Below are 27,766 nucleotides of genomic sequence, written 5' to 3'. Positions count from 1 at the left end.
GAGTTCAATTAAGTTTGGTTTGCGCTTGATTCTAATCAAACTTGAATTGAGTTCAAATCTTGGTGTAAGCTCAATTAGTTATTTGAATTTCGAACTCAAGCTCAACCAATAAAAAGTTCAACTTGAAAGCTATACATACACACATGTATATATGTATTATAAAATATAAAAATATATTTTATAATATAATGAAAAATATTTGTAGGTAAAATAGATTTTTGTGTTTCATATATAATATGAAAATATACTATATATTATAAAAATATATCATATATATTTATAAAATATAAAATTATATTCATTTCCGAGCTTTCAAGCCAAACTGAAGTTCATCAAACATTTAATCAAACCGAGCTCAAAGCGTCAAACCGGAAAATAGAGTTTGAATTGAACTCAAACTCAAGCTCAAACCTAGTAGTATTTTAGTCGAGCCGAGTCAAGATATGTTAAAGTTCATCTTGGCTCGGCTCAGTTACACTCCTAGTGTCTACTAATTCTGTAGTCTTTCTTGTTAATGTTCTACATTCCAAGTGGGTAATCGAATTTGTGTTTCTTAGACTAACTTCTTTACCTGCCCTCCAGGGAACACCACAACCGGACGTAGCTATACCGTGCCACTTCTAGGGAATACCATAGCATACCCTTGCCAAGTTAGTCTAAGGTGTAGTGAGTTGCTTCCGGGGAACACCCTAGGATGAGCACAAAAAGACAATCATGGGTCAATGACCATAGGAGTTTGGTGAGGGTTTTAATGCCAACTGCCAACCTGATACAACCCTCTTTTAACTAGGCTTGGGACCAACAGTGTAAAGCAAGCTCACACTTGCAAAGTTGTCAAAGAGAGTAAAAAATATATGCAAGTATTATCATCATAATCATTACTATTATTTAATTGGAGTCTACCGCTTGATCACAAGAAACTAGCAAGTTTAGGGCAAGGCTAGGAAATCAAGGATAGGAACATGGAATACATGTAAATGAAAAGAATAAGGTGCAATAAAAGGTAAAAGAAATTAAATTTTGGTTTTAAATTCAGCATAGAACGCAGAATTAAGATAAATGCAATGAAGGAAAACTCATATTGAATGGACAAAAGCCATGTAAACAAACAAGAATCAACTTAAAGAATAGTGCCATAATAATAGTTTGAAGTTATAGGAAGACTAATTTGACTTAATAAGGCAGCGTACATGTAAATGAAAATAGTAAGGTGTAATCAAAGGTAAAAAGAAATTAAATTTTGGTTTTAAATCCAGCATAGAACATAGAATGAAGATAAATGCAATGAAGGAAAACACATATCGAATGGACAAAAACTATGTAAACAAACAAGAATCAACTTAAAGAATAATGTCATAATAATAGTTTGAAGTTATAGGAGGAATGATTTGACTTGCAATAAGGCAGCTTACCGTCCCAGCAGTTGACCTTGAAGAAAGAAATGTATTGTGCTTCATTCTTGACAACCCAAAATCACAAACCTAAGTTAGGATAGCAAGTCAAATCACTTTCAGAAAATCAGGTAAGAAAAATCATATGTAAAACAGCAATCCAAATGTGAGAAAAGAGTAAATACCTTTACAACCCAATTTTTATCTACAAGAAGATTTGGAGACTTCAAATCACGATGAACAATTACAGGTGTGCAATTGTGTAGATAGTTCATTCCTCGGGCCTGAAAATCCAGTTATAAAAAGGTAGGCAATTATTGCAAGTGAAATCACCAAGTTTACCAAAAAAATTCTATTGATCTGAAATAGTAAAGAGTGAGAAATAGCGAAATCGTACAACATCTAAGGCCATCCTCAAACGCCTCCGTTCATCTAATTGATTGTTAGGCCGGTGAATTAACCTATACAAACTACCTCTGCAAGACATAAGTTATGCTTAAATTTTCCAAAAGACATGAATAAATCCATGTACCAAATAACTAATCTCTCTCAGATAACCATTAACCATCGGAAATTCCTAATACAAACAGGGGACCTATGCAGACAGAACTAATATTCAAGGATTTGATCTCTTGCCGCATTCTGCATTTCTAGAAATATTTGTATTTTGTGGATATATAACAAAAATAATCTCGAAACACCTTTATTCACTTTTTCTATTAAGTATTTTTTTATACATGATTCAGTTAACGTATCACACATACATCTCAGATGTCCTTACTTGTCCATAACCAAATGCTGTTTTTATTCTTCTAAAAGTATTAACCACATGGATGACCAGTTAGTGTATCAGCATGCACTAAGATTTTGTCATTTTGAGAAAGCAACTCATCACCAATACATGTATAATCAGTACGTATATATTAAAGTATTAGTGAAACTCAATGGGGAAAAAGGAGTAGGATATAGACACAATTAGTTGTTGAAGTGGCCACTCAAAGCATTGACAACCTGACAAGCTGGGTGCCCTCTATCAGGAGAAGATACAAATGTATGATCCATGTTAAAGAGTAAAATATAACCAAAGGAGCAATTAAGAACAAATGATCTCACCATTATCATCTAAGGTTCTTCCCAAAAGCCAAGTAATATAGGAGACAGAGTCAAAGTTGAATTTTTTTCAGTTCTTTAGACAATATGGATATTTTGGTCATTTTACGTGACTATGATAATAACAACTTAGAACTTCATTTATTTATAACATAACTTTAATAAAAATGGCAGTAAAATAGTAAACTGTTTACATATTGATAAAACCAAGTGCTTTTTAACCAAAAGTATCCTATATACTGTGTGAAACTTACCTTTTTAGACATAAAATATAATAAAAGATACAAGAATACCAGGAGATCTCTATATATTAATAACTATATAATCGATCTAGGTCTTCATCGGTTTGGAACAGCAAGGACCAGTCCCAACCCAATTATTAATAGGGAAATAAACCACTGAACCAAAACTGACATAATCAGTTCAGTCAATTTGGTTCTGTTGGGTAGACCCAACCCATTGACAGATCTGCTTAATTCAAGGAGTTTGGCCAACCCTAGAGTGTCTCTATATATGTGTGTGTATGATATTTGACCAATATTAGAGTGAATCTTCTGCATATTATGCTTATGGTGAGTGAAACTCATAAACCCCATAAAAATCACTCTTCTCAATATTCTGTTGTACTTCCTTTCGGTCTTTATAATCCTTGTGCAAGAAGCTAATAGATTGGAAACAATCCCAAGGAATTATAATGGGAGGCTGGGGACTCAAAAAAAGATCAGCTAGTTAATTGGCACACTATTTTCGCAAGGAATAAGGAGGACTGAAGTTGGGAAATTTGGCATTTAGAAATTAGTTTTTGGTGAGTAATGGCCCTGGCATTTCCCTAAGAATACGGACAAACTTTGGCATGCCGTGATTAAGAGTATTCATGGACAAAAGGAAAACAGATGGGATGCTGGTCTTTCAATTAGATCAAAACATGTATCTCCTTGGATGTCCATCACTGTCATGTTCCTCTGTTCTTGGCTCACATAATCAGATTTGATGTATGTTATGGGGACAGGACTAGATTTTGGGAAGATATTTGATGGGGTGACATCCAGTGTTGAGTTGAATGGACACAGACATTAGCTTACCAATGTGTTATTCTTAACAATGATAAGATCTATCAAAGATTTTGCCTCTAGTTCCTTGTTTTCAAAGATTCTAGCTTCCTCTCCCCTCCCCTATGGCCCCATAGAACAGCTTCCCTTGTACAATGCCTTAAAATCTTCTTGCCTCTTTGTATAGCATGTTAATAAGCTTGTAAAGAAGAGATCTATGGAAGGTGCTGCCCAACTGCTCCCAGAAGGAAAAAAAGTGGTTCCATACCTATGTAGCCTTCTGGAAAGTCAAAAGAAGAAAAGTGTTTCTCCACTCTTCAAACATAAAATGCACACATGAGGGGAAAGACACCAAGTTTGCCATTTCATCTGGAGTCTCTCACTGGTATCCATGATCTAAGTAGCAACCTCACAACAAAAAACCTTCACCTTTGGAGGGGCTGGACCAACCATTAGGGTTCTAAACAGGAATGAGTTTTAAAGGAAGCACATTAGAAATTGCCAGTAGTGTTTGGAATCCATACCCTCTCATCCAACCCAGAAGGACAAAGAGAAACCTCTTTTAAGGCCTCTAACCAGTTCACAAGTTTAGAAGTTTCTGAATCTCTCAAGCCCCTCCTCAACCCCAAATTCCATGAAAGACCATTATTATCTAGGTGCCCATTAAGTGATTTTGGGTTCTCTCTCTCTATCTTCTCTTCAATTCTAAAAGCTATCATCAAGAAACCAAAATTTCCTCACCAGATGAATTCCACTAACATCTCTCTAGAGTAAAATAAAATAAGTTTTAATTAACTTATTCATGTACGTTTATATCAAAACTCGAAGTTTTCTTATCTTGGCCATTCTTGTTCATTTGCACCAAACCATCTCTGATTTCTTTCATACAAGGCCACCCCTCAGAAGTCTTCATCACTTTTACCAAAATTCATCTAAAAACTCCACCAGAAATTTTAGGTTTTCTTTGAAAAGAATATTATTCCTCCTTTTCTGAAAGACATATGCCAAGCCCTACCGAACTTGATCAGTCGCTACAAAATTATCCATGCTAAATCTACCTACAAATTTTCATTCAAATTTTTCCTCAAGTAGAAACATGTGACAAATTTGGAACAATTCTTCAATTCTTGCAATTAAGCCTCAAGGTTCTTCCAAATCTAACAGTTCCCTATTCTGGTATCTTCCTAGACTCACCCTTGGGTTATAATTCATCTTACAATAGATTGGCATCAGACCAATTGGTCCTACATCAATTGATAACAAAACTGGTCCTACATTACCAGGATATTTTAGGGACGAATTTTCAATTTCACCATCTAATATGTTCTGACAGTCCACAGTCCACCTACTTAATGTTTACTCCAAGTATTTTCTACTCTTACTAAGGGTAACTCTTAGGTCCAAAATTCACTCCAAACACATGAAAATTGCATCTAAGATTAGACATTATCAACTCGTGGGCCTGGTAGAAAAAAGTAGTCAACAGGCTGAAGGATGAGAACAATTTGATGGAAGTTTTAGTGATATTTACTCTCATGCATCAAAATTCAAAAAGTCCATGAAATTGTTGATTTAGAAAAAGTTGTATATAACATTTAAGTATTTTTTCCAATAAATTTGCAGTCATATTAAAGAGAGTCAACATTAAAATGACTTCTTGATTAAGGATTCCATTTATTGAAATTCCTAATATGCCAAGAAAATCCTAAGTTTCCTCATTATCGTCTTAGTGTAATCCTTTCACAGATTAAATGGGAAACAAAAAGGGATTCCTGAAGCTTTCTTTTACTCAGGTAGTAAGAACAATATTAGAAAAAAAAAAAAACAATTCCAAAAAGTCTTCAAGCAATAAGTCAATTCAATAAGACTGAGTTTGGTTTGAAGGAAAAAGTAGGGAAAGGAAGGGAAAGGTAAGGAAACCTATACAAGGTTTGTAAAGGTCTCCTTACCTTTTCCTTCAAACCAAACATAGCCTAAAGGATTATTCCTCTAGCTTTACTTCTCTTCAAGTATTAGGAACCGATAATATCAAAACTCGATGCCACGGGAACAATTCCACAAGTCCTTAAGCCATAAGGCAATTCAATAAAAGGATCCATTTTACAAATACAAGAAAGGCGTCATAAAGAGGTAAAAATCACCACAAATATGTTGAAACTTTCAAAGACATCTAATGCCAGCATACCTAGGAAGAAATTCCGTAACAATTGAAAGATTCGGAGCACGAGTTACAGCTCCCATGAAAAGAACAACATTAGGATGCCGAAGTCTTTTCATGATCCGGACCTTGGAAACCAAAATGCTAGTTAGATATGTATTTTATTTACAATCAACACATACATTCTTACAACTAAGAAGTAACATTCACAGACAAGTGAAACATTCATGAATGTTGAGAAGAAAACTATATAGAGTTGAAAGAAAAGTGATTCTCAGGCAACATACACTGATACACTACATGGTAAAGTAGAAAAAATTGACAATAAGTGGTATTTTAAGAGGAGAAAGCATGCAGTTGTGCTAATATCATTGAAGTTACAAAGAAATGAAAAAGTTGTTCCATCTTCTGTGATAATATTTATTGCTTATAAGTACCATTAAAAGATAAATTTTGTAATAATTTTTATGCAATTAAGGATGCATCTGTTTTGATATAAAAGAGGAAGAAAATAAAATTTTGATGCCTTCTACCATTCTATGTTCAAAAAAGGCAGACTAAACAAAATATTCAAGGAAAACATTTCCTGATACTATCTTCTTTCAACTATCTGTTTTAGTGCATAAATACCATATAGCATATATATATATATATATATATATATATATATATTTGTATATATATTTGATGATGTACCATATAGCATATAATTTTGATGCACCAAATAATAAGAAATTAAGAACATGTTAAAACAAATTATCCACTCCCATTACAAAGGTAGCTTTTTTTGATAATTAAATTAGATTTTATCATCAAAAGATATAGACTGATACAAGCATCCCAAGGGGGTCATGAGATGCTGCCAGACCTTTATACAAATAAACTGAAAACTGAAAGTTACAACACATCCTAGAAAAGAGAATCCCTAGTAGCCCCTTGTTTGGCTAGAAAATCTGACATTGCATCAGCCGATCTGTTCAACCATTGCATCCTAATTGTCAAATGCAGTGTCATCCACTTGACTTTCTTTAGTAGATCACTATACTTCCAAGTAATAGAATCCGGATCCTGCAACCACCACCCCACAACCACCTTAGAATCACCCTCTATGACTAACCTGTTCACACCAAGTTGATTTGCAATCTGAATTTAATTTTGATGAATTTTTAGAATCACCCATTACAAAGGTGGTTTGCTTTGATGAATTTTTAGGTTCTTTATTTCTTCTTTTTCTTCTCTTGGGAATGCATTTAATCTGAGATGTTATTTTATCTTTAGTTTACAAGACCTATTCTTGCTCTACAAATGTCAAACCTTTTAACTTCATTTTTCATCACTTGTCAAGACCAAAATAATTTAAAAGCATTAACACATGAATTCCAATAATAAAGAGCTTTTCATTTTGCAGCCAATGATCTCATCAAAGAACTAGCATTTGTCCATTCAGACAATTTGAGAATTGGTTTACAGAAAAACTGAAAAAGATATTTTGTATTGTATTCTTATATGTTGTTTCAAACCCAACAGTACTGTTTTCTACATCAATTCCTTCCAAATCAAGCTGTCATTTTCACTTTCGTTCATCAGAATGTTGACAACTTTTAACTCATGATAATTCCTAAGTTGAATTCCTGCTATTGTCCTTTAAAAACCGAGTGTTCCAACCACTCAGATATGTTTTGGCACCAAATTCATATGGCAAAAAAATGCAAAATAAGACATGAATATTTCCCACAGTAGAGTTAGAAGCAGAGTGTTCTTTTAAATAATATCACGAATACCTACATAAGCATAATACAGCATCATACAAATCAGAAACCATAGTTGTCAAGGTGTCACCTAGGCACCTACCTAGGTGACTAGGTGCCCTTGGTTAGGCGCCTCGCCTGAACACCTTAACTTTAGAGGTGTGATATAGGCCATGCAAGGCTGGCATGGCCCACTTTTGTGGGCCACCCATACTAGAGTGGGTTGTGCCGTGTCGGCACACAGGCTTGGTGGGGCATGCCTACGTGGCCTAGAATCCTCAAAAGGGAAGCCTGGCACAGTCCGCAGCACAAGCCCAAGTGGGCCCATGCCATGTTGGGTCGGGGTATGGGGCACGGTTTTTAAGAAATTTGAAAAAATAATAATAACGAAGTTACAATAAATTAACAAGATAAGCAAGAAATTGAGGACTCTTTAGTGGGGGAGTTCCCCTTTACTTATTTGGGCCTCCCTATAAGGGCGAAAGCTTCAGTCTCTACTTAGCAAATGGTTCATGACAGGACTGATGGAAGGATTATTCTTATTAGGAGTGTACTATCCAATCTCCCAGTTTATTACCTTTCATTTTTAAACGCTCCCTCTACTATGATAAACTCAATTGAAAAATTGCAAAAGGAGTTCTTATGGGGAGTTAAAGGGATTGAGAAGAAATTCCATTTAGTTAAATGGGATAAAGTGTGCAAAGAAAAAAAGATGGGGCTTGAGGATAAAAAAATTGAAGAGATTCAATAAAGCCCTTTTAGGGAAATGGTTATGGAGAGGGAGGTGCTTTGGAGAAGGGTGGTGGTTTGCAAATATGGGGTTATTGGATTCGGGTGGGACTCTAGAGAAGTGAAAGACATCTTATGGGGTAAGTGTATGGAAAGGGATTATGTGCTTCCAATCAGCTTTTCTTAATCTTGTCTCCTTTAGAGTTGGTGATGGTTCAACAATTAAATTTTGGGAAGATGATTGGCTAGGAATTGGAAAGTTGTGTGATCTTTGCCCTTGTTTGTATAGGTTGGGTATGAAGAATAGCTCCATTGTAGAGAACTTTGAGACTAATCAAGGTCAAGGTAGAGTAGTTTGGTGTCCAAAATTTAGGTCTCTCTTTGGTTTGGAAATTCAAAAGTGTGTAGATCTACTAGCAAATTTACAGTTAGTTGAGCCTCAGATGGAAAGGAAAGATTCAAAGATGGTGGAAAGAATCTACAAATGGTATATTCCCAGACAAATTCTTCTACAAGTCCTTATTATGGTCAAGTGGAGAAAATTCAGATTCGAAAGGCATTTTGGATAGCATATTGACATTAAATCATCTTCAAGATAGAGGCTTTCACTTCACTACCAAATGCCATCTTCATGAGAATGCTAAGGAGAATGTTTTTCATTTCCTTGTTAATGTCTATTCTCCAAGTTCATTTTGGGCCTTTTCTTCAAGCTCTTCAAGGCTGGTGGGTGGTCTCCCAATTCTGTGGAGGAAATCTTCTCCGAATAGCCTAAGATATCTGGAAATGTCAAGGCAAAGATCACTTGGAGTTGTGTTACTTTCACAGTTTGTTGAGAATTTTGGAAAGAAAGAAATAGAAGAGTATTTGATGAGAAGGCTCGCTCAAGAGAATATATAACACTTTTATGTGGCAAATAAATTATGGACCGGATCCTCATTCTCCCTAAGTTTGAAGGAATCACAAAGGAAAATCTTGGTTCTAAATTTTGGAACACTTTGCAACTGGCCTAATTGTTTTTTCTTTTTTATTTCTCTTTTGTACAGACCATGTTTTCTTCTCCTTTTTCCTCTTAGTGTATCTTTCTCTTGTTTTTATTCCCTTTGTAGCTTTGTTCTCTAGTGACATCTCATCACTATTAGATGTACTTTTTTCTATTAATAAATTTTCTTTTTATTTACTACCAAAAAAATAAACAAGAAATTAAAAAAAAAAATCTTAAAACTTTATTCCATATGAATTTTGATGAATACAATTGTTTATATATGAAATAACAAAATGAAATTGAAAAAATAAAACAAATTTGGAATAAAATAATATAAAATTTTGAAATTTTAAAATAAAAATTTATACACATATGTATATATATATATATATATATATATGTTAATATATTATTATATAATTATATATATGTATATGCTTATTATTAAATATATATAAATAATATATTAATATATGTGGGCCGTGTTGGGCCACCATCCAGGTCGTGTCGTGATTGGGCCACAGGTTGTGCTAGCACAGTCCACTTTTTTGTGTCATGCCATGCTAGCCTACAAGCCTCAAAACCCAAGCCTGACATGGCACGGCATAAGGGTTTGGGTTGAGACTAGCATGGCCCACTTGCTATAGTAACTGGGCCAGGCCTGGCACGGCCCAAGTCGTGTTGGGTCATGCCAGCCCGCGAGCAGCCCGGCCCACTTTACAGCTCTACTTGACTTGTAGCAGAAAAGCACCCACCTAGGTGACAAAAATATAAAGTGGGCACCCTATTATAATATCATTAATATTGCTACATCTTACTATTATCTTTTTTTTTTTTGAAAAGGTAATGCATTGTAATAAAACAAAAAGAAAGGATATACAATAAAACCAATATACACCTCAATGGGGACTATAGAATGCTTCTGCTAACCAACAATTAACAAGATAATAAAGTATCCTTATTTAAAAATCTACTATGGATAGAGCCTTTAAACTCCTTATTCACTGAAAACCAAGAGCATAGCTTTGCTTCAATCCTCCCTAGCACCTTTTGGGTAGTGGACCTTTTCTCAAAAACCCGAGCATCTCTCCCCCCCCCCCCACCCCCTCCAATTACACACCAAAAAACTGCTAAGGGGATCAAATTACACAATATTCTCTCCCTCTTGCTCGGCATCAGCTGCCAACTCATCAAAAAGGACAGGATGGAATGGGAGAAAAAAACTATCCATCCAAATGTGTCTCTGACTGTACTCCATATCCTAGAAGAGAAAGGGCAATGTAATAAAAGACGGTTGGCCAATTCCAACTCCCAAAAGCAGAACACAAACCCCACAATCCAGCAATATACCCCTGCTTAGCAGTTTATCCCATCTGAGACACTTCACTAATACAGCCAGCCCTACAAAGAACTTTATTTTACAGGGAGCGCCTGAATTCCAAACTCAGGGAAATCACCTCACATGCATTAACTCACCTTTTATAAAAGGATTTTCCAGAAAAGAGTCCACTATTCTCCCACCTCCACTTTCTACAATCTGATTGACCAAGCTGGGGAGAAAACTGCTGGAGAGTCTGAAGAAAGTCCACCATTTGGTACACTTCCCAATCATTCAAGTTTCTTCTGAGAGTAGGATTCTAGATTACCACACAATTAAAAATTTAAAAGATATGTAAAAGCCTGACCATGGCTTCTCTATCCTGAGCCACCAAGAACAAGGCTGGATAGACTTTCATTAAACCTGTGGGCTGTAGCCTGCACTTGTCTAACCAGAATTTTGTTCTGTTTCCTTCCCCCACACAATTAAAAATTTAAAAGATATGTAAAAGCCTTTGACCATGGCTTCTCTATCCTGAGCCACCAAGAACAAGGCTGGGTAGACTTTCATTAAACCTGTAGGCTGTAGCCTGCACTGTCTAACCAGAATTTTGTTCTGTTTCCTTCCCCCACCTTGTAGCTAATGCCTTGAGAAAATTGAGGATACACCCATGCAATGCCATTTCAAACACATGCACCAAAGGACTGAATACTGTTCCCAGCTCCCACTCCCTCTCCCTTGCACCAAATTTCACTTCTATGACTTCCCTCCACAGGTCACTAAGCTCTTTTTTTTATAGGAAACGGTAACTTTCATTAATTTTGAGAATTATAGAATTACAACTGCCACCTTCCAAAAAGATGACTGCTCATAAGTCATAACATTATCAAATTATAAGCATGCCCAAAATAAAGTCTCCCTATTAACCCCTTGCTTTGCTAAAACATCAGCCAACCCATTTGCTGTTCCCCTAACCCAGTTAAGTTATGCTCCTAATTCCCTTGTTAAATTCATTATTTCCCTTATATCCTGTCTAAGGGGCCAAGCGCCCAAATTCCTTGTTTGCATCCAGCCTATGACCAATCTTGTATCCCCCTCCACTTCTAACTGTCGGAAACCCAACTGTTTAGCCAATCTGAGCCCTTGAAGGAGCGCCACTACTTATGCTCTTAGTGAGTCACCCACCCCTAAACATCAGCCAACCCATTTTCTGTTCCCCTAACCCAGTTAAGTTATGCTCCTAACTCCCTTGTTAAATTCATTATTCCCCTTATATCCTGTCTAAGGGGCCAAGCGCCCAAATTCCTTGTTTGCATCCAGCCTATGACCAATCTTGAATCCCCCTCCACTTCTAACTGTTGGAAACCCAACTGTTAAGCCAATCTGAGCCCTTGAAGGAGCGCCACTACTTATGCTCTTAGTGAGTCACCCACCCCTAATGGGCCAGAGAACAGGGCCAAAACTCTGTCCAAACACAGCCCCCAATTCCAGAAGGACCAGGGTAAAGTTCAGTTACACAGAAAACTGTAAGGGTGGGATCCATTCCTCATTAACAATAGTAGGAGGGATGGAGGAGCCTGCTACTATGTTCCAACCTCTAAGTGAGTCATCTACAGAAAAATCCTTGAAGAGATCCATAGTTTTCAACCAATGTATCGCCTTGATGGTGATGCCTTCTATAACTTGAAGCAATGTTTTTTCTTGCCCTTGGAAAATCCTGTTATTTCTCTCTTCCCAAACTGCTCTTGTTGTTCTCCACATCACCCTTCCCTTCTTTGGCTGTCGGAAGAAACTAGAGTCAAAAAGGTCTGCCACTCTTGAGGGGGGAGTCCACCTGAAATCAAAGAGGGAAGAGAACCATTCCTAGATATGAGTAACAAAACGACAGGATAAAAATAGATGATTCACCATCTCACCACTATTCAAGCAAAGGCTACAGACAAGTGGGGATAAGCACCAGTTTGGTCTCTTTTTTTTGAAGCATATCCAAAGTGTTAATTTTTTGGAGAACCACTTCCCAACAAAAAACCCTTACCTTCAAAGTTATTGGAGCACACCACACTTCTTTAACAGGAAAAGAATTAACCACACCATTTCCCCAAAAGAGCTGTTTTAAGTTTCCCCAAATCTCTGATTCCCAAACCTCCCTCCTACAAAGGGTCGCATACGCTTTTCCAATCAACTAAATGGAACTTGAATTCAGCCTTCCACCTTTTCCATGGAAAATCCCTCATTTTCCATTCTAATCGCTTAGCCACCCCGGCAAGAATTGGGAGAAGAGACAATATAGGTAGTGAGTGCCACAAGAGCATTTCTATTAAGCACCACTTTACCGTTACCTCCTTTAGACAAATATATAACTTTCCACAAGGCCAGTTTCCTGTCAAATCTTTCAATCATGGGGTCACAAATGCTGCTGGATTTGCATCTAGCACCTGAGGGTAGACCCAGGTACCTTGTGGGGAGTGAACCCACACCACAGCCTAGCACCCCTGCCAACTCTTTCACCTCCACCCCCTGCCCCACAGTAAGTATCTCACTCTTTTGGATGTTCACCTTCAAGCATGACACTACCTCAAACTGTATAAGAACACATTTAGGGGCTCTCATGCTCTCCATCTAGGTTTCAAAGAAGAACAAAGTGTCGTCTGCAATGTGTATTAATATATTCCATATCAATGTATCATTTATGCATTGTTTTAATGTTTACTATTGAAATTTAAGGGGGTGTTCAACTATGTGGTTGGTTTTGTTCTTGAAAAAAAAAAAAAAAAAACTGCCCCAGTGGAACATTTCTGTTGTTCCAGGAAGCGGTAAATAGTTTTTCTACTGTCCCAGAACAAGAAACATTCCATTAAAACAATACCGATTACCAAATGTCACCTTGCTTGTTCTCCATATCAAAACATGACTTCTAACGCATCACGATTGTGGTGGATTGATGCCAACCACAAGTTTATAATACATGAGAATTTTCAGGTATATAATACACCAAAACTATTGGGAATTTAGGACAAAGAAATTTCTTCTATCTACAATAACAATATCGATAACATTGCATCATTGTAGAGAACTAATGCATTTACAGATTGAAGCAATTCTTGATTTAGGGAGATTGAGCATTATGTATCACCATTTAAACCCATCACACCATAAATTAAAGAGTTCAACAGTACTCAATTAGTACAGGAACATAAGCCAGGTCAGGAAGTTTCTTCAATGGCTAGGAAACATGTAAAAATCTAAATTGGCATATTTAAGTAAGAATCAAAACAAATTAGCATATTTATGTTCAATATATTAGTAACCAAAGCAAATGAGATATATTAATATATACGAGCTCAACAAGAAGCAGTAAATATTTATGAAATAAGATGCCTTTGCCTTCATTTTTAGCTATTATAAGGATCATATGTCTTGGTGGCTCAAAGAGAGAAGCTACCTCACTTCTGAATTCTTCAAGTGCATCACCAGAAATATCTTGATCTAAGAACTTTTTTACAGCAACTTCCTGATAAAAGTAATGACATATGTTAATATTAAAAGAATGAAAGCATGAAAGAGCAATAAATATAGCAAGAAGATAGGCATACAACTTTTCAATTGATTATTAATTATTATTTAGAATTCTTTAAAGAAATACTATTTTTGAGAAGAAAGAACATAATTTACATTCTGTGATAGACCCCATCATGGTGGGAGAAGCATATTGGATTTTGGTATGTGAAAACCCAAGGGTATTACAACGGCTGATCTATTGAGAGGCTGCTAGACTATTGCAGGTTTTTTCTATCAGAAAAGAATTCTAGAATAGAGGGCTCCAAAATGGATACAACGAAACTAAATTTTGATGGTTGTAGTCTAGGCAACCAGGGCACATCAGGCATAGGAGTAGTGAGAGATGATAGGACTTAGGAGCAACATCTTACTCAGAAATAATAGGAGCAACATCTTACTAATTCAAGGTCTAAAATAGGCTTCCCCGAGTGGCTGGACAGACCTGATAGTTGGAGGTGACTGCCAAGTGGTTAATCTTTGGCTGAGATCAGGGGAAGAGTCACCTTGGATTTATGGATTTCTAGTCAAAGAAGCAAGATCAACGAGCCACAGCCTGGACAGCTCATTCAAGTGTTAAGGATCTCTCCTGCTGATTAATGTTCTTAGACATTCTGGAAGGCTGGTAGGTTGGGACTGTTAAACCATACAGAACTGAAATCTGCAAAATATTGCCATTTTTTGTCCTGAAATTGGTACTGCTTGTGCTCAGACTGTTTTCAAACCCAAGTGTGTTGGTGTGGACTGAGTGGAGCATATTTTTGTGGAGTAAGGAGGGGTCCTAAGTCCGGTGTTTGGGACTGATTGTCCGTTTTGACCATGTCATCCGAGAATTCTGCTACTTCAGAGATTTCAGGGAGCCACAATGGAGTGAGTGGGGGAATGGATATGAGTTTCCCCATGGCTGTTATTCCCTTTGATGGTCTGAACTACTTTGAGTGGTCTAGGGGAATAAAACTCTATATCACTGCTAGGGGGGAAATAGGATACATCAATGGAAGAGCGAAGGAACCGAAATACGGAAGTGCTGAATATGATAGGTGGAACCAAAAGAATAGTATGGTGATGTCTTGGCTCTTGGTTTCCATGCTGCCACAGGTAAGGAAGACTTTTATGTGGGCTGAAACTGCTTGTGAGATATGGGAACAAGCGAAGTCCACCTATTCAGAGCAGATACACTATGCCAAAATATATCAACTGCAAGCTGAATCTTCTACTTGCAAACAAGGGGAGAGGAGTCTCTCGATGTACTGTTCTGATTTGACATCGATATGGGAAGAACTTGATCACTATCAGAATGTGAATTGGAAGTGTGATGAAGATGCAAAGGCGTATAAGTACTTGTATCTCAGCAACGATTCTTTGCCTTTCTCCTAGGGCTGAATCCTTCATATGAGTCCATCAGGGTGCAGATCTTGGGCAGTAAAGACTTGCCATCAGTTCAGGAGGTGTATGCCTTAGTGCAATCAGAAGAGAGTAGAAGAAGTGTGATGAATTGTGTAGAAGGGGAGTCAGTTGCCCTAGCTGTCCGGGGAAATTCAGATACAAATGTCGGAAGTGTTTTTAAAAAAGGTGACTCTCAGAAAAAAACAGATGATAAGAGTAAACATTGGTGCACTCACTGCCAGAAGACACAACACATGAGAGATACATGTTGGGATCTCCATGGAAAACCTAAATGGGCACAGGATTTGGGTAAGAAGTCAACAACTGATCAGGGCAAGAAACCAAGCTAGCAGAATCAGAAGAAGTATAACTCAACTAATATGGCATCGACAGATACTAATCCTTTGGTAACTCGGGAGAAGCATCCCAGCTCTGACCCTAAGGAAGAAATTATCAACTCCTTTCGTGAACATTTGGAATTGTATGGTAAGACTCTCCGCCAGATGGATTCTGGTCCTACTCCCTCTACCTCTTTTGCGTCTACATCAGGTAATGCTGCCACTACCTTTCATGTGTCATCTCATACCACTGATTCTCCTTGGGTTATTGACTCCGAAGCCTCAAACCACATGACCGGTAAGTCAAATTTATTTCAGACATATAACCTTCTCTCTAGGAGAGATAAGGTGAGACTAGTTGATGGTTCTTTTTCTACCATAGCTGGTCGAGGTACCATACCTCTCCCACTTGACCTTACCCTTCCTAATGTACTGCATGTTCCGAAATTACCTATTAATTTGTTGTCCATTAGTAGTATAACTCACTACTTGAACTGTTCAGTCACTTTTTTCCGTCTTCATGTGTGTTTCAGGATTTGGCCTCGGGAAAGACGATTGGTAGAGGAAGCATGGTGAATGGTCTCTACGTGTTGGAGAATAAAGCTGGTCTTGTGGCTACAGAGTCCATGAGTTTGTCAAGTGAGAGTCAAGCCTATTTATGGCATAGTCGTCTAGGTCATCTTTCTTTTGAGTCATTAAAAATTATGTTTCCAAAGTTGTTTGAGTCCTTGTCAGTGAGTCAGCTACAGTGTCAGACATGTCAATTGAGTAAGCATTGTAGAATTCTTTACCTTTGCGAAATAAAAGATCTGAATTTCCATTTCATATTGTTTATTCTAATGTTTGGGGCCCTGTTACTCTACCCACTGAGGCTGGATATAAGTACTTCATTACCTTGGTTGATGATTATTCTAGATACACCTGGGTTTACACTATGTCGATCTCGAGATGAAGTGACAAAAAATGTGAAAGATTTTCAACGCATTGTGTTCACTCAGTTCAAAACGGAAATCCACATCTTCCAGTCGAACAATGCGAAGGAATACTTCTATAGTGATCTCACGGAGCTTCAAGTGGATCACTTCAGCGAAGTACCTCGTGGCTTATTAATTCATATGAATGTGCCAAAACGTTTTTGGATGGAAGCAGTCTTGTGTGCTACATACATCATCAACCGCATGCCCTCTCAGTTACTAGAGTATAAGGCCCCACATCAGCTTTTGTTTCCTACAGCTCCGTTGTCCACCATTCTGATGCGTGTTTTTGGGTGTCATTGCTTTGTCCATAACCTGTCCCCTACTCATGGTATGCTTGATCCTCGGGCTATTCCCTGTGTTTTTCTTGGTTACCCTTTATCTCAAAAGGGGTATCGCTGCTATGATCCTACCTCTAGCAAGTACTATGTCTCCATTGATGTATCCTTCTTTGAGACTCAACCTTTTCTCTCAGTTTCTCCTCAGGGGGAGAGTAGGGTTGAGGAGAAACATGCCACTCAAACTCAACTACCGCATTTACCCGATCCTCCTCCATTTCAGGTTTTTCAACGTCGCCATAAAATCCAGCAGAGTTCAAGAGCCGTGGAACCTGACACTATGCAACCAACATCATCGGATTCACTAGAGGCAAATCCATCTCATCGCCAGGTACATTTGCTCCTATTGATATGGCTGTTCCTTTAAATGTTGATTCACCTGTCATCAATGATCTTGATATTCCTATTTCTAAGAGAAAGGGTGTCAAGTCTTGTACCATTAATCATCCTATCTCTAATTTTGTGTCCTATAATCATGTTTCACCTTCATTCCGTGCATTCCTCTCTTCTGTGAACAGTGTCTCCGTTCCTAAGAATGTGGCAGAAGCTTTGTCTAAACCTGAATGGACAGATGCAATGCAGGAAGAAATTGATGATTCACACAAAAATGGCACTTGGAGTTGGTGGACCTTCCTGAAGGGAAGGAACCAGTGGGTTGCAAGTGGGTGTTCACAGTGAAACACAAGGCTGATGGAACTGTTGAAAGGTACAAGGCTAGACTAGTAGCAAGAGGTTTTACACAGGTATATTGAGTGGACTATGTAGAGACTTTTGCTCCAGTAGCCAAGATGAACTCTATCAGGATCCTTCTTTCATTGGCAGCAAATCTTGACTGAGAACTTCACCAACTGGACATCAAAAATGCTTTCTTGAATGGTGACTTGGAAGAGGAAGTGTACATGACCCAACCTCTAGGATTTTGTGCCAAAGGCAGTGAACAAAAGGTGTGCAGGTTAAAAAAATCTTTATATGGGTTGAAACAATCACCTCGGGCTTAGTTTAGTAAGTTCCATTTAGCAATTCAACAAATGGGGTTCAAACAATGCCAGTCAGATCACACTCTTTTTGTGAAAAGAGGTGAAGGGAAAATTGCAGCTCTTATTGTGTATGTGGATGACATAGTGATCAAAGGAGATTGGGAGGCTGAAATACGGAGACTAAAAAAATTCTTAGCCACTCAATTTGAGGTGAAAGATCTAGGCCCCTTACGTTATTTCCTTGGAATTAAAGTTGCCCGCTCTCACAATGGCATCTTTATTTCCCAACGGAAATATGTACTAGATCTACTAGGTGATACAGGCAAGTTGGGGGTAAAACCAACTGACTCACCAATTGAATCTAATCATCATCTGGGAGACAGTCAGGGAGAGTTTTTGAAAGATGTGAAGAAGTTCCAGAAACTCGTAGGGAGACTTTTATATTTGTCTATGACCAGGCCTGATATTGCTTATGCAGTGGGTGTCCTTAGTCAGTTCATGCACAACCCTAGGACAACTTACTTTGAAGCTGTAGAGAGGATCCTGAGATACCTCAAGAAGTTTCCCAGATCTAGTTTGTTGTTTCAAAAACATGGTCACTTAAAGGTGGAAGTATATACTAATGCAGATTGGACAGGAGCAGTCAATGACCGAAAGTCTACCAATGGGTATTGTGCCTTTGTAGGAGGAAACTTGGTCACATGGAGAAGTAAAAAACAAAGTGTGGTGGCTAGATCTAGTGCTGAAGCATAGTATAGAGCGATGTCTCATGGGGTTGCTGAAATCATGTGGATAAGAAACTTGTTAGGTGAACTGGGTTTTGCAGTGAGCAATCCTATGTCACTCTACTGTGACAATAAAGCTGCCATCAATATTGCTGCTAATCCAGTCCTGCATGATAGGACGAAACACATTGAACTGGACAAGCATTTTATTAGAGAGAAACTTGTAAATGGAGAAGTGTGTACTCCATATGTCAGCTCAGAAGAACAACTTGCAGATATCTTCACCAAAGGTCTTCATCATGTGCGGCACAAAGATTTGTGTGACAAGTTGGGCATGATTGACATCTATGCTCCAACTTGAGGGGGAGTGTTGAAATAATTTAGTTGTTGGTGTTAGGGTCTGTTTGCCTAGTTAAAGCATTTTTTATTTCTATTTTTTTACTTATGTAATGTCTGTTATTGTACTCACTTATAGCAGGGGCACAATGGTCTTTTCCCTTCTTATTTCTGCCGCCCTATATATTATAATAAAAGTTGGCGCCGCCAGCACTGTTACATTGCCAATCCCTTCTCTTCTCTTCTCCCTTCTCCCTTCTCTCTTCTTCTCTTCTCTTCTCTTCCTCTTATTTCTGGCCGGACACACTGTCAAGAAACTTAATAAAATAGAATTAAGGGTGTAAGAGAAGAGATTATGTTCGAAAATCTCTCTCTCTCTGAACCCAAGTTGTCGCCATCTTCTTCTTCATCTTCTCTCCTCTTGAACTCTGATTTCTACTACTTTCTTTTGAATTTTTGCATCTTTCTAAACAATCTTTTCTTCTCAAAAGGTTGTTTTTCTTCTTGGTATTAGAGCAGGCTCGTTTTTCCCCTTTTTTTCCCATACACAGTGTGTATGGAGAACTGAATCGTATGAATAGTTAAAGACAGCTATTTCAGCCCAGTTGTTAGTGGTTTCTGGAGAGAAGATGACTGGTTTTGTTGTCCCCTGGACAGATTCAAGTGTGTTGCCTGAAACCCTAATTTTTTGGAGAAACCTGATTGCGGGGCCCACATGGAGTTTGACCTGGGCGCCCAGTGACTGAAGACTTTCTCATTCTCCTTCTTGGAGATCGAATCAAGTGGATTGGTGTTCTGTGAAGTCTACAAGGAGTGGCTGAATTTTCTCCATTTCTCCCAGCTTCCGGTGTGACGCAAATTACTTGTACGGCTGCATAGAGGTTGGCTCACAAAACAGTTTTTGTTCTGTCTTCATTTGGTGTTTCTCGAAATTGTTTGAAGTCATTTTTGAAGTGTTTAAGAAGATGAACTCCTCAAACTTTGAAAACAAGCATGTTGCTAAATCCAGACAGGTTCCGGGAGTTTCTGTAGACTCTCTATTGGCTGTGACCACAATCAAGCTGGATGGAACTAATTATTTGGCTTGGTCACAATCAGTAAAAATTCATATTTTTAGTAGAGGCAAGTGGAGTTTTATCTTCGGGAGGAAAAAGGCTCCTCCGGAAGATGATCCATCATATGAAAAGTGGATGCAAGAAAATTATACTATCATTGGGTAGCTTGTGAACTCAATGCAACCACGGATTAGTCAGCACTATTTGTGGATGAATTCAGCAAAGGAAATTTGGGATAGTGTTGCTGAAACCTATTCCCAAAAATTAAATGTAGCCAGGGCTTAAAAGTTGAGAAGTGATGTTAAGAATTTGAGACAGGGAGAGAAACCATTAGTTGTATACTTCTCAACATTGAAGTCTTTGTGGTAAGAAATAGATTTGATAGAAGTTGTAACTTGGGACACCACTAATGTTACTGAGACCTACATAAAACTGGTTGAGAGAAATAGGGTGTTTGAGTTTCTAATAGGGCTAAATCCAGAGTATGACATTACAAAGCAAAAGATTTTATCCAAGGATAGTGTCTCACTGTCTCAAGCATATGCCTTGGTAAGTAGTGAAGAAAGCAGAAGACTTGTCCAGGTTCAAGGGACTGGTCTAAATGATCACTTTGCTAATATGGGAGTGAAACCCAAGGGGGTTGCAAGGACTCCAAGTAGCTCAGGGAAGAAAGAGATTATCTGTGAGTACTGTATAAAGCCAAAACACACTAAAGACAAGTGCTGGAAATTGCATCCTGAGCTCCTGCCACTTCGGTTTCAGAAGAAGTGCTAATGTTGCTGCTGGTCCAGATAGTGACAGATACCAAACTAAAGAAATGGCGGCTAGTGTGCAGTTAGCAGCTATGAAGGCAGAATATGAGAAGTTTGGGAGGATGATCAGTCACCTAGAGGGTGTGACCTCTTCTTCCAACCCTTCAAAAAATTCAACATCTTCTGCATTTGCTCATTTAGGTATACGGGCTTCTGCCAATCATGCAACCATTTCAGGTAATCGTAGGATCCCTTGGATTATTGATTCTAGTGCTTCTGATCATATGACCAGCCTTTCTACCTTGTTTGTTTCATATGATTTACTTCCTATACGTGACAAAATCACCCTAGCCGATGGCTCTCTTGCCCCTATCTCCGAAAAGAGAACCATCAAGGCTACAAACTCCTTGGTTCTTCCTTCTGCTGGATACTCCTGGACAGTGCCATGAACAACCTGGAAAAGCTGCTTTTGGGTCTACATCTACAGAGTCCATCAGTCGAGTCATGTTATGTCATTTTCGTTTGGGTCATCTTTCTTTTTCTACATCAAGTCATTTATTCCCAGAACTGTTTAAGGGAATTAATTTGTCCAGTCTTCATTGTGAGTCTTGTGAACTGTCAAAACATTGTAGAAACAGTTATCCTCTGAGTAATAAAAGATCTTCTTCTCCTTTTAATATTGTGCACTCTGATGTGTGGGGGCCTTACCACTTACCCTCTATGGGTGGCTACAAATATTTTATCTTGTTCATTGATGACTTTTCTCAGTTCACTTGGATATTTTTTATGAAGTCCTGTGATGAATTTCCCATACTTGTGAGGCAATTCCATGAATTTGTCCTAACCCAATTTGATACCAGGATTAAAATTTTCAAATTCGACAATGCAAAAGAATATTTTGAAAAAAACCTTACCTGCTATCTCACTGATTTAGGGGTTATTCATCAAAGCTCCTGTGTTAGGACCCCAGAACATAATGGAGTTGCTAAAAGAAAAAATAGACATATAGTTGAAGTTGCAAGAAGTATTCTATTTGCCTCACATGTCCCTACAAAGTTTTGGGGTGATGCTATTCTCACTGCTACCTACCTTATAAATCGTATGCCATCCAGGGTTTTAGGATTTAAGTCTCCCTTCAGTCTCCTTCATCCGGACAAGGATCTTTTTCTATTCCTCTTCATGTTTTTTTCTACACCTGTTATGTACATATCCCACGTGTCCAAAGACATAAATTTGAATCAAAAGCCCACAAGTGTATCTTCCTTGGTTATTCCCCCACATAGAAGGGTTACTGTTGTTTTGATCCGAAAACTGGCACTCGGTATGTCTCAATGGATGTCACCTTTGATGAGCTTTCTTCCTTTTATGGTTCTTCTCTAGAGAGACATTGTCCAAAGGGGGAGGATTTGTCACAGGTGTTTGCTCTTCTTCTTCCTATCCCAGTTGAGTCTTTTGCTGAGTCTCTTTCTCCTTCAAATGAATCGAGGGAGGATCAGTCACTTCACTCTCATTCCCATGTTACTATTCCTCCTCCTTTACCTCCTCGCCCTCTTTTTAATCTCAGATTGTATCAACGGCAAAGAACCAAAAATGAGTAGGCGGTTTCCCCTACAACACATGAGCCTCATGCACTTCCTGTTACAGATGAGACAACAGGTACTGTTACAACCCCTTTGGAGCCATCCTTCCCAGACCTTGATATCCCCATTGCTATTTGGAAAGGAAAAAGGAAGTGTATTGCACATTGCATTTCCAAACACCTTTCTTATAGTTTGCTCTCTCCTTCATATTTTGCCTACCTTTCTTTTGTTGCCTCTAACCCAATTCCTAGGTCTGTGTCAGAAGCTCTTAATATTCCAGAATGGAGGGATGCTATGATAACAGAAATTGATGCCCTGCACAAGAATGACACTTGGGAAGTGGTTGATCTGCCTAAAGGGAAGGATCCAGTAGGTTGTAAGTGGGTTTTTACTATCATATATCATGTTGATGGCACCATTGAAAAGTACAAGGCTAGGCTGGTTGCAAAAGGCTATACACAGACATATGGGATTGATTATTTGAAAACCTTTGCCCATGTTGCCAAGATTACTTTTGTGAGAGTTTTGTTATCTTTGGCTGCACACTCAGACTGGCCACTTTATCAACTGGATGTAAAGAATGCATTTCTGAATGGAAAATTACATGAGGTCTATGTCTCTTCCTCCAGGGATATATGAAACATATATGAAAGGAAAGGTCTGCAGGCTGAAAAAATCTCTTTATAGACTCAAACAGTCCCCTAGAGCATGGTTTGAGAGGTTTAGGGCTGCCCTTGTTAGCTTTGGCTATGTACAGACACAGTCTGATCATACCCTCTTTGTGAAGAGGAGAGGATCCTGGCCGTTTACCTGATTGTGTATGTTGATGATATTGTTGTGACTGGTAATGATGTCTCAGGAATCAATGGTCTCAAATCTTTCCTTTATACAGAGTTTGAGATCAAAGACCTAGGGGAATTGAGATACTTTCTTGGCATACAAGTTGCTAGATCCAAGGATGGGATCCTTATCTCTCAGAGGAAGTATGTTCTTGATTTGCTCTCTGAAACAGGGAAGATGGGTGCTAGACCAGTTGCTACTCCTATCGATATGAGCCATAAACTCTCTACTTCAGATGGAATATTGTTAGAAGATAAGGGAGTCTTCCAGAGACTACTTGGAAAACTTCTTTATCTATGCATGACTCGGCCAGACATCGCATACGCTGTCAGTTGCATCAGTCAGTTCATGCATGCTCCCAAGGATACTCATATGGCAGCAACAGAGCGGATTCTGTGTTACTTGAAGGGCTCCCCTAGAAAGGGAATTCTATTTGACAAGCATGGCCATATGAAACTTGAAGCCTACACAGATGTTGATTGGGCTGGAAACATTGATGACAGAAGATCTACCTCTGGGTACTGTAGCTTGGTGGCAGGTAATATTGTCTCTTGGAGAAGCAAGAAACAATCAATTGTTGCTCTATCTTTAGCCGAAACAGAATATAAAGCCATGGCTCATGGAGTTTCTAAACTATTGTGGCTTAAATCCTTGATGGAGGAACTAGGTATTGAGCATGATAAGCCAATGATGTTATACTATGATAATCAGGCCACCATCAACATTGCTCACAACCCAGTGCAACATGGCAGAACTAAGCATATTGAAGTTGACAGACACTTCATTTGAGAAAGAGTGGCTTCTGGAGAAGTGTGTCTATCTTTCATCACCTCTGAAGGACAGTTAGCAGATTTCCTCACCAAGGGCATTCTCAAGGCTAAACTTCAACATGATACTGCCAAACTTGGCATGATTGACATCTATGCTCAGCTTGAGAGGGAGTGTAGAGAAGATGGGCCAAATGGCCCATAAGCTCTTTATCTTTTTTATCTTTTAGGTTCTTTGATGTAATGGGCCTTAATCTGGGCTTATTCTTTCTTATGTTATATCTTTTTAAGTTTCTGTCCAACTAGGGGATTCTCTATAAATTACCAAAGTTTAACTTAATAAAATAGAATTAAGGGTGTAACAGAAGAGATTATGTTTGAAAATCTCTTTCTCTGAACCCAAGTTGCCGCTACCTTCTTCTTCATCTTCTCTCCTCTTGAACTCTGATTTCTGCTACTTTCTTTTGAACTTTTGCATCTTTCTAAATAGTCATTTCTTCTCAAAAGGTTGTTTTTCTTCTGGAATGAATTTTTCATACATATAAATTGGTATGGTCAACATTGGACTGTTTTGCATTTGTAACTTGCTAAACCAATTTTGGATGGTAAGGAAATTCCATTTTCTCTAATACAATTTAATTCTTCTGTTAACTATTAAAAATATCTGTAAAGAAATATTCCAAAATGTAATGAAGATATTCAATAGAGCATTTCAAGTTCAAAGACTGGTAATCATCTTTATAAGTAAGTTGAGGCCTCAACAACTGAGAAAAAACACAGTAGGAACAAGCCCGAGATGTTTAGAACCCTTACAAGGTAAAGACTTCAGATTATTGTAACAGATAATAGAAGATCAAGACTGTAATCAGTCTTGAATCCTAATAGGTTTTAGGTTTACAAAACAGAAGAAAAGTGAGAGAAAGGAGAGAGAATAGAAGAGAAACAGGAGAACACAAGTGGTTGAAAGGAGGGACAGATTCTAACAGATCTGCCGCCGCCACTTTCTTATTATTTATAGGTTATGTTTAGTACATAATGGAAAGGACACATCTGCCCTTAGTACTTACATAATAAATAAAGTAAATAAAAGCTGAAATAAATTACAACTGAATTAACAAGCTGACTCAAACTGGCACTACTATAACTGAAACAAATAACTACACATGCTGTCCTACAAACACAGTGGGGACCACTGCAGTGGGGACCACATCAGTGTTCTCTACACTCCCCCTCAAGTTGGGAGTAGATATCTATCATTCCCAACTTGGATAGGTCTGTCTCTAACTTCTTCCTTGGTACAACCTTGGTGAGGATATCCGCGAGCTGCATATTAGATGTGATGTACAGAAGACACACTTCTTGTGATGTGACCCTTTCTCGCACAAAATGTCGATCAACTTCGATATGTTTAGTTCCGTCATGCTGCACTGGTTGTGGGCTATATTAATAGCTACCTGATTATCACAATACAGCATTAAGGGCTTTCCATAGTCAATACCCAACTCTTCAAGTAGTGACCTCAGCCATAAGATTTCAGCCACTCCATTAGCCATTGACCTGTATTCCACTTCAGCACTGGAGCGGGAAACAACACTCTACTTCTTACTCCTCCAAGAGACAAGGTTACCTCCCACAAGGGCACAATATCCAGAGGTAGACCTTCTATCATCAACACTCCCAGCCCAATCGGCATCTGTATAGACTTCCACCCTCATGTGATTATTGTTCTTGAGCAGTATACCTCTACCCGGGCATCTCTTCAAGTATGCTAATATTCTCTCTGCCGCAAGAAGATGAAAAGTTCTAGGGGAGTGCATGTACTGGCTAACAACACTAACTGCATAGTTGATATCCGGCCAAGTGAAGCAGAGATATAGGAGCTTTCCAACCAACCGTTGGAACATAACTTTGTCTTCAAGAGGCTCCCCGCCCTCTGCATCTTGTGATTTTGTTCGATGGGTGTATCAGCCGGCTTAACACCCAACTTTCCAGTTTCCGCCAACAGATCTAGAACATATTTTCTCTGAGAGATAAGAATCCCCTGCTTGGATCTAGCAACCTCAATACCCCAAAAGTACCATAGTGCACCAAGATCTTTCACCTCAAACCGGGCCTGTACATAACCAATCTCATGACTATCATTTCTTGTCACCACAATATCATCAACATATACTGCAAGTAATGTCAGAGAGGACTCCACCCTCTTGATGAATAGTGTATGATCTGACTAGGCCTGTACATAACCAAACTTTCCCAAGGCTAATCTGAACCTATCAAACCAGGCTCTAGGTGACTACTTCAAACCATACAATGCCTTGTTCACTCGGCAAACCTTCTTACCTGTCTCTGTATCATAGAATCCAAGAGGCAACTGCATGTAAACCTCTTCCTGTAAGTCTCCTTTCAGAAAAACATTTTTAACATCCATCTGAAACAGGGGCCAAGAATGATTTGCTGCAAGGGATAACAGAACTCAGATGGTGGTCATCTTGGCTACTGGGGCAAAGGTCTCCAAGTAGTCTATACCATAAGTCTGAGTGAACCCCTTTGCAACCAGTCGGGCTTTGTACCTTTCAATAGAGCCATCAGCATTATGCTTCACAGTGAACACCCATCTGCATCCCACCGGTTTCTTTCCTTTTGGTGGGTCAACCAGTGCCCAAGTATTATTCTTCAACAGGGCATCCATTTCGACTTGCATTGCATCTTTCCATTCTGGAACTGATAAGGCTTCTTGCACTGTTCTTGGAATAGGGACATTGGCAATGGAAGTGAGATAGAACTGGTAAGATGGAGACAAACGATCATAGGATAAGAACTGTGAGATGCTATGAGCTGTAGAAGTAGTGCAATGTCGTTTCCCTTTGCGAATGGCAATAGGGAGATCAAGGTCATCCACAAGAGGGTTAGTGGCAACAGTGAGAGGTATCTCAGTAGGCTCTAGATCTGGAGCCGCAGAAGGAACTGGAGCTGGTCGGGACTGCCAATGACTAGGATCAACCTACCTGCATCGCCTATGATAGACTCTCAACTCCGGCTCCCTCGGACCACCCTCACCACTACAGCCTTCATTATCTAGTGGAATAGGTAAAGGAACAGCCCCACTCAAAACAACCCCACTTCCACTCTCATTGCTCTCCCCATGAGGAAAGAAACTTAAAACAGCCCCACTCTCACTGCTCTCCCCCTGAGGAGAAACCCTAGGATAATAGGGTGTCTCCTCAAAGAAAGTGACATCCATGGAGACAAACCGTTTCCCTAAAACCGGATCATAGCAGCAATAACCCTTTTGAGTTTGTGCATAACCAAGGAAAATGCATTTGGAGGCCTTAGGTTCAAACTTGGAATGATGAGGCCCGAGAAGCTGAACGAAACAGGTACAACCGAAGGTTTTAAGGGGAACAATGAACAACTCCTCGTCTGGGTATAGAAGGGAAAAGGGGGTTCTCATATCAAGAACCCAGGAAGGAACTCGATTAATGAGAAAAACTGCCGTGAGGATAGCATCACCCCAAAAGCGAATAGGTACATTGGAGGTAAACATGATGCTTCTGGCCACCTCCAAGATATGCCTATTCTTCCTTTCGGCAACGCCGTTCTGCTGTGGTGTATAAGCGCAAGTGCTCTGGTGAATAACTCCATGGCTAAGAAGGTAGGA

General features: G+C 38.8%; 1 protein-coding gene across 1 annotated transcript in view; it reads right to left on the bottom strand.

Moving 5' to 3' along the window:
* Window positions 1-27,766, bottom strand: part of LOC148855087 (putative serine/threonine-protein kinase SIS8) — a 71,693-nt gene that overhangs the window by 24,617 nt on the left and 19,310 nt on the right. Inside the window, exons 7-11 of the mRNA XM_088941202.1 lie at window positions 13,928-13,996; window positions 5,736-5,836; window positions 1,789-1,867; window positions 1,577-1,675; window positions 1,413-1,481 (exon numbers count right to left, since the gene is read on the bottom strand). Coding sequence (XP_088797328.1) covers window positions 1,413-1,481; window positions 1,577-1,675; window positions 1,789-1,867; window positions 5,736-5,836; window positions 13,928-13,996 — 417 coding nt within the window. The remainder of the gene's footprint in view (window positions 1-1,412; window positions 1,482-1,576; window positions 1,676-1,788; window positions 1,868-5,735; window positions 5,837-13,927; window positions 13,997-27,766) is intronic.

Source organism: Nelumbo lutea, chromosome 4 (genome assembly GCF_056320005.1).
Source record: "Nelumbo lutea isolate HS-2025 chromosome 4, American lotus-T2T, whole genome shotgun sequence".
Taxonomy (NCBI): domain Eukaryota; kingdom Viridiplantae; phylum Streptophyta; class Magnoliopsida; order Proteales; family Nelumbonaceae; genus Nelumbo; species Nelumbo lutea.
The sequence above is the reverse complement of the archived record's forward strand: the minus strand, read 5'-3'. Positions and strand labels throughout refer to the sequence as shown.